The sequence below is a fragment of the Pocillopora damicornis genome, chromosome 1 (genome assembly GCF_964200805.1).
Source record: "Pocillopora damicornis chromosome 1, jaPocDami1.2, whole genome shotgun sequence".
Lineage (NCBI taxonomy): Eukaryota > Metazoa > Cnidaria > Anthozoa > Scleractinia > Pocilloporidae > Pocillopora > Pocillopora damicornis.
In genome coordinates, this window is record NC_142670.1 from 23,008,424 (window position 1) to 23,017,067 (window position 8,644).

The 8,644-nt window shown below is 36.4% G+C and overlaps 1 protein-coding gene across 1 annotated transcript; it reads left to right on the forward strand.

Moving 5' to 3' along the window:
• The first annotated feature begins 2,979 nt into the window (after positions 1-2,979).
• Positions 2,980-3,432, forward strand: LOC149052836 (uncharacterized). The gene has a single exon (XM_089205890.1). It carries the CDS (start codon positions 2,980-2,982, stop codon positions 3,430-3,432), a length of 453 nt encoding a protein of 150 aa, XP_089062016.1.
• Positions 3,433-8,644: the final 5,212 nt, after the last annotated feature.

Consider the following 8,644-nt stretch of genomic DNA (forward strand, 5'->3'; position numbering starts at 1 on the left):
ACACTTGACATTTTAAGGGAACTATTGATCTTCTCTTCTTTAGCCAGCGGTTACAACAAAGTTAAGCTGCTGTGCTGCAGGACCTACATTCCAAGCCATCAAAAGTGAGCCAAAACGTTTCATTCACGCGTAAAAAGCTTTGAACAGAGTCAAGGAGGCTTAACAGCCAACAAAAAGAAAACATTTATTTACTTCAAGTAACACTCTTTATGAATAAAGACTGCTATTGATTCTCTAAAATAGACGCCGAAATAATAGTTCAAATGAAAGACCAGATCTTTGTTTGTGAAAGATAAATTTTTTTCATAAGTTTAGAGAAATGAACTAACGGTGAAGTAATTGACGTTGCTTCTAATTTTCTTTTCATCTGCAAAGGCAATTGATAATCTCGAACTACTGAGGTTGATAAAGTAATCAGAATTTGGAAATAAAGTATATGAATAGGAATTCTGTGTCCACGAATAAAATGACGTTCTCATCTTAGTAACAGGGCATCAACAAAAGCATGGAACTTTTTTCTCGATTTAAACTTGACGTGCGGAGAATAAGCTTTAAACCTGCTCCTTTTTCAGACACCTCATTAATTACTTCAAGCCACATCCTTTATTCCATGTCCACCGGCTTCAGTAACGGCAAAGGAAGGGTAAAAAAAATAACATTTTGATCCTCTGGGAATAACCTTTACACCTGTTCCTTTAGTCGATCATCATGTGGTCAAAAATGTTTGAAACCTAGAGGCGCAATAATAACTCCGTTCACAATTATCTCAGTAGCGGAATATTTCGCATGCTGTTCAATCGATCGAGCTTATATTAATTGACACATTTTCAATGAGTTTTATTTACTCTAATCAGATCGAGTGCCGCCTAAGCTAAATTCTGAGCCTATCGCAGCCCTGCAAAGCACAAAGTCGCAAAGAAAATCCACATCTCCTTAATGTGTGATTAGAACTCTTTGCATACAAAAGAAGTAAATAGGGATAAAAATATTTTCAGAAGTCATCAGCGATTATCCTACGCAGCCGCTCAATTTAGTCTTTACCATGGCTTCTTCCAGAAAATTTTACTTCTTGGTCGCCCTGTTGTCTTTATTGATAATCAAAGTTGTGGGTGAAGAAGGTGAGTTATACTCTCATTTCCTCCGAGCTGACATAAAATAATTACAGTTCAACTAAGTCAGACGCACATTCAATTTCATATTCGTTATTTTCAGTTTTTCCCATAGATATAAAGGTTATATAGCTAACTAGACTTGAAACCATCCAGCCTAAACTTATTTATCAAAATTCTGAGATAATTGTTGGAAAAATTTTTATGTCACATGAACGATCAGCCTAAGGCCGACGTGTTGATTTTTGTTTAATAATGACAACACATTTTTTTCTGTTTAGTGTTGTTAAAACAACCCAAATTCTAAGTTGCCAATCGCAGCCCACGCATAAAAAAAATGCAGGTCTTCCTACTGTATGATTAAAATTAAAACGGACTCGGTTATTTCTGTTACAATGCAAGGACCGGAGAAACTAGTGGGTGACAAAACTGCCCGCTATCGAAAGGCAACAAGACTCTTCATCGGTCTTCTCCTCTTCCTATTCTTTTTACGCTAATCACCCTGAGGGAGTCTCTCTCTCTACGAGTAGTTAAGAAAAAGTTTAAAGTTTAGGGAGAGTGTGGAATTTATGTCTCATCCACATGAATTGAACTAACTAGTGAGATTAATAACTCAAGGATATCAAAAAGCCCTCGCAGCCAAAACAAAAAAATTTCAGATATTTTAACTCAGACTGGCTTCTTATAATAAAAATCAATGTTGGAATGTTGTTATACAACTCGTAAGTTTTATTACTCCATTGGCTTTGCTCAGTCCCTCAAAAACGAAACTGGTTCTTTACCTGTCTAGACTAAACCGTAAATGGTACTAATCAAATCCGATTCAATTTCCAAAAGATTTCTGTCGCAAGATGGAATTTACATCTTCTCTTGCTTTCCCTGGCAAACGGTTCATAAACCACTTGATACGAACCGTAGAATCCCCTGTGCAAGACTTCTGCTCAGCTCTATGCTACATGGAACCCAACTGCGTCAGTTATAACGAATTAGTGACCAGCGGATCTTCAGTGATCACAAAATGCGAACTAAATAATTCCACACACAACGTACATCCTCAGGATCTCAAGTCTTGGACAAACTACATATATAAAGGAACAATGGTGAGTACATTCTTATCTGTAAATATTCATCATTCTTATCTGTGCTTTTCGTTTATCCTGGGTTTGGTGATTTTTGAATAACATTACTTGTCATTTGGTAGATAAGTATATAAAGTTGGCTCAACCTTGGGTTATTTAGCTCGTAAATGTTCGATGTTAAGTTCATTCGCTGACATGTTGTTTGGCTGGCTGCGCAATGTTTGTTTCCAATTGGTTTGTATGGTTGATTTGTTGCCTGGCTGGTTGGTCAGTTGATCTGATCTCATGTGACGTTTCAGTTTTCATTTTATAGTACCATTACAACTTACCACTTCGATTGGCATATATCTGCTTTTAAACCTCGTTTTCACATTAGAACACTTGTGGACAGACTCCATGCCAACATAATGGCACTTGTCAAACAGGATTTACAGACAAATGTTACAGATGCCTTTGCCCGCCTGGATACAAGGGCACCAATTGCGAGGAAAGAAACGGTGGGTAAAAAAGCATTTTTCATTTGGTGAAATACTTTTATGAAAAACTCTACCTGACCCTCTAAGTTATCTATCGATGAATCCAACTGTCAGTCCTATTGAGCCAACCACTCTTCCGTCTGCTCCTCCAGATGTCTGAATCCTCTTTTGTCCCTCCTGTTTTCCTATCCATCTGTCTGACTAAGCGGCTGGCTGTCTAGCCGTGTATTCTTTTTACCCAACTCACATTCTTTTGTTCAAAATCAATTCATCATATATGTGCTAGTTCTTTTCCCAACAGTAAGATGGATACAGATGACGCCATCTACAGTTTGCTTTGGAGCAAGAGATGATTCGTATGGTTTCTTTAGAACTTCCAAAGCCGATAACGTCATTACATTCAAATTAACGTACAGATCTGGTTACGTCACCTGTGATGCACAAAAGTCAAGTTTTCACTCCAAATGGGGATGCTTTTGGAACCGTCTCATTCCCAACCAAATGGCCACGTTGATAACTGACAAAAACCGTAATCTTCTTCTCCCAAAGAGTAATTTCCTATCAGATTATCGGGACTGCAAGTTTTACAGCCTGCCTTGGGCCACAACCGAATCGCCACAACTACGTTTTGATAATTTGTCTACCCCCCTGACGGTGGAGACGAACCAAGAATTCCAAATCTGGTACAGTGAGGACTTGTTCAAATGGGGTTATGGCGATAATGGGTACGAAAAAACGTGCGTTGCAGTGTATGGTTGGTATGTTTGAGTAGTCGTTAAAATTAGAACGTACATTGAAGAAGAAAATTGTTGTTCGCGCATTTATTACTTCAATATTAGATAGCTGCAACTCACTGCTATATGGTCTACCTCAGCGTCTGCTTTCAAGATTGCAATCCGTTTAAAATAGTGCAGCTCGAATTGTTGCACGTACTAGGAAATTTGATCACATGACCCCTATCCTAAAGGAGATCCACTGGCTTCCTGTTCGTCACTGTATAGTTTATAAAATTCTTTCACTGATCTACAAAGCTATCAATGGAGCAGTGCCCGGCTACATATGCGACTTACTTAATTATTGCACCTCTAAAGGGACACTAAGGTCCTCTTCTCAATACCCTCTGGCGAACCCGAAAGCGAGAGTAAAGACTTGCGGAGAGAGAACGTTTCCTGTGGCGGCAACAGGACTATGAAACTCGATCACACTTGGAATAAGATCTAGTTCTTCAATTGACAGTTTTTTTTTTTTAATTTCCTTTTGTTTTTTTTTAAATTTTTTTTAAACAATTTTATTCTGACCTTTCATTTACACAGTTACTATTTTACATTCATAAAATAGGTTAAAAATGATAACAATTCGATATGTCTAACAATCTTACGCAGTTACCCTATTTTCAGCTTAAGAAATTAAACAAATTAAACTAATTAAACTAATTAAACCAAGCAACATAACGTAAAAAAAAAAAAAAGAGAGAGAGAAAACAGGATAGAGGGCAAATCGGCTCAAGATTTTTAAAATTATTAACCATTCCTTTTCATTTGAATATCCATTTCTTTTCAAAGAAGTTTTTCTTATTTATTTTTCTTTCAATTTCATATTTGATAGCTATCTTGTTCTGATAACCTTGTATTTTAGGGTGTATTTGTTTTCTTCTGCAGTCCCACAAAAACAGTTTTCCGATAATAATAAAGTAATTGAGTAGTGTATGTGAAGGGCATTGTGTTGAAAGCATTCCAAATAAAACATTTTCCAAAGTCAGGTGAACTACCTGATTTGACAAGCGGAACCAGTACAATTCAAAATCATTCCAGAACTGTCTCGCATAAGTGCAATGATAAAGCAGGTGATATAGCGTTTCTCGCTCAGCTTCGCAGAAAGTGCATAAGTCATCAGCTCTAAAGCCAATTTTACACAATTTCGTGTTTGTGTAGAGTATATTGTTAAGGATTTTATACTGAAAAGTCTTAACATAGGATTCAAGTGCAACAGAGTGAGGTAAAATGAAATATTCCCTCAATAGATCATCTGAGATATTAAAGTCGCTTCTCCATTTATGAACAATATTAGGAGGCTGTGATTTCTTCATAACAAGAAAGGAATAATAATCTTTCGATTTCTTTTTCTTCACATCAAAAATGTTGTTATTTATTTGAAGCGAAGAAGGCGTTAGTGTATAGATATACTCACGATCATCTTTCAAAAAATCAGGTATTGAGTGTCGAAGACCTGCCCATTGTAGAAAGCTAATTTTTCTAATTTTATTTGAAACGTAACTGAAGGAATCATTAATATTCAAATCGAGCCGGAGATCGTGGATGTGAGTGATTCCGGAGTCAAAATATTTATTGCAATAGATAGGCTTTTTATCTATTCTAATTTCCTTATTATTCCAAATAATATTTGTTCAATTCAAGTCTGTAGCGAAAGTTTCACGAAATTGTGACCACCATAGAAGAAGCTCTCGATAAAACTGGGAAGTGATTGTATAATCGTTAACATCATAGTTACAATTAAAAAAGAACAGTCCTCCAAATGTTTTCAATTAGTGTTGTAAGTACCGCTTCCATGTTCCATCATTTGCGTTAAATATTCGTTTAAGCCATGCCAATCTCAGAGCTTTAACCATGCTCTCTAAATCAATCATTTTTAATCCACCTTCCCCGTAATCATTTATTGTTGACAGACGCGTTACTTTATCTGTTCCTTTCCACAAGAATTTGAAAGCAATTGATTCAATTGTTTCACCATCTCGTTGGGTGTAGACAGAAGTGAGCATACATAAACAAATTTTGGAATTGGAAATGATTTTATTATTGTCACTTTACCAGAGATTGAAAGACCTCTTGAAGACCAAATGTTGATCAGTTTTTTAATACTATCCAGTCTTTCGATGAAATTCTTTTCTTTGAGCAGTTTTAGGTCATAGGTAAAATAAAGTCCAAGAGCTTTTATTGGTTCGGTTGGCCATTTAATTCCAAACGGTTTTGTTTTGTTTTCTTTGGATGCTCCGATCCACATACCCTCAGTTTTTGTGCAGTTAATTTTAAGACCAGAAACGTCCTTAAAAACATCCAACAATTCTAATAAAGTTTTGGCCGATTCCATATCCGAGAGCACTGCAGTAGTGTCATCTGCGTATTGCAAGAGCTTTGTTTCCTCATTCTCGATAGAAATTCCTTTTATATCTTTATATTGTTTTCCATGGACTGCATAATGATTTTCATATCCGGTACTAATTAAATGATGTTTAGCGGAAAGTAAGGGAGGTAATTAGGTAATTTAGCATTATCAACTGAGTTGATAAGGTAAATTGGCCACCATAGAGAGTTTAAGGCTGACGTTTCGAGCGTAAGTACTTCGTTATTTGCTCTGACGAAGGGCTAACGCTCTAAACTACGGTCAGTTGCAAAACTCTTTACGGTAGCCAATTTAAGATATCTACTCAGTTGATAAAGCTAAATTACCCTGTTATAATCTACCACCTACACAGCACCACAGTTTCTTGAGAAACTTTCCCCCTTTAATAAAAGAGGAAGTTGAGTTTCTCCTCCATAAAACACCTTATGCCTAAACCTTTTGAGCTAAGTTATTTAGAACACACCCACAGGGTAACGAGTAGAATAGGAAAGATGGTAAGGTTTTGAGCTCGCTAAAGAAATAGAGAAAGATGTTTTTTTTTTTTCGTTTTGTCACGAGCGTGGGACAAAGAAAAAATTCCGAGTTCCCATGAGAAATCGAACCTCAAACTTTCGGATTTCGCGCTCCTATGCTCTTCCATTGAGCCAGAGAGACTCTTTGTTGGGCTAGGCCCATTACGAAGTTTATATATGGCAAGCGTCTTGCATACTGCTACTAGTAGAGTAGCAAAGGTTAACAAATAGGGTTACAATAGGGTAATAACAGTGCAACAAATAGTCCCTTAAATAAATTGCTTTCATCAAGAGAAAATAATGGTCTCATTATTTCCCCATGTTTTCAATTTTTAGTTCAAGTTTTACAGGAAAAGGAGTGACCAATTTTCGTGGGTCACGTGTCATGAGTAAATTGTCGTTAGAAAATTTCGCGGGAAATTTGTCACTGATAAATTGAAAAAAGCTGTGCGTAAAGGACTTCGTCGAGATAAAATCTGCTATTAATCTTATACTTGGAAATTGAAAAAGAGATGGGGGAGAGAGAATTCAGCTGGGAAGAGCTGATAAGGCATAAGGAAAACACCATTAGGGGCCTCTGGCCACGGCGAGGATGGACTGAATTATGGTAAATAGTAATACAAATAGCAACACAAAATTAACGCAAAAAATAAGAGTATTCGACAAAAACATGTTCACGAACTGACGGACGAAAGGTCTTGAATCCACATTGTCCTCAACAAACATAATGGGTCGGGCAGTGCTCGATTTTTTGTTCACTTTCTGTTATTCAATATCCTTTCCTACCCAGATTAATAACTCAAACATTTGAACAATAAATGAATGACATTGTAGCATAACGTCTATCATATAGTAATTTCAGATAGTGCACGAATGTCGTTCAACGCTTCGCATATGTTGTAATCAAATCGTTTTTCTTTGTCTTCAGGTATGCTAATAGATGACAGAGAAAGTTTTGATGGCCCGTCTTCAATATTATAGACCAAAACGCCACATAAATTTTGAAACTGCCTGCCAATCATTTTCCATAGTTCGATTCATTTATGAGTGCAATCTTATTTCATACACAAATTTCATTGTCTTCGCTGATACAGAGAGAAGTAATAAATAAACCAAGTAAGGTAAACAGCCACGCTCACCATACACCCATAACTGGAACTCATTTTGGTGAAATAGAATGGTGTTTTAACGTAGATTTTTAAGCGTACCCTACTCAGAAAGTTGGATACAAGATGGAAAACGCAAACAACCTCGACAACTACGAATCACGTCAGTTAAAAAAATCCTACATTCCAACTCTCTTCTCTCCATAACATGTACGTATTACACTCTTACGTTAAGTTCCATTGTAGTTTGATGTTTTTTCATCGAACGTAGGTAGATTTTTACCGCTCTTAACCATCTCAGAGAAATTGATTTTATCCTAGAACATTGCTAAAGTATGAAAGAGTATTTTACGAGTCCTTGAACGAAAGTTATTGACGCAGAAATCTTTAATGACTAGTTTAAAATTCACTAAAACTTAATGACCCAATATAGTTGGATTATAGGAAAAAATTTGCATAAATGTCGCGTTAGACTTGTGAAGTTTTACTAGATTCAAAATTTAAGGTACTACAGCGTTCGCTCGTTTGCCACTTATCAAAAATACCTTTCATTTCAGAAAAAGCCTTCTTAATCTTTTTCGTCAACCTAAAATGCCGAGGCCAAAACTTTTTACAGAGGAAAAAAGAGTTTTTTTCCGTCTCATTCTCAGACGAACCCCATTTATACTCACAAAGACTTGGTATACATAACAGGTGGCATCTGGAAACAATTGAAAAAGAAATAATAACTTGACTACTCTCCATCTGAGATGTATAATGTTTGACTTTTTTCGTTTCAAATTTACTTATCTTCCGAGAAAAAGTCGATTTATCACATTTATTCTGAATTTATCAGTAGAAACATTTAACCCGAATAGTAATCTGCTGCGTGATGTCAGGAAACAATGGTACGTCTCAATAATCATTAGCATAAATTTCTTCTTTCCAAGATAACCGGTCTTAATAGCCATAGGTGATTATTAAATACAATTTTTTTATAACTTCTCCACTATAACGAAGGTAAAAAACCCAGATAAAAGATTGGCGGATCGCTTTTCTTTTTTAGCAAACGTCACGAAATTACAGTCGAAGATGGTTGTTTACTGTAGGAAATTCGAGTAATAATTCTCAGCCAGCCTCGCGAACGTGTGCTATGTGAATTACACACTGGGCACCCGGTGAAGTAGCTAAGGCCCTTTGTTCCACGTCTTCCATTGCCATGTTAGCAATGACAGCAGAGACGGG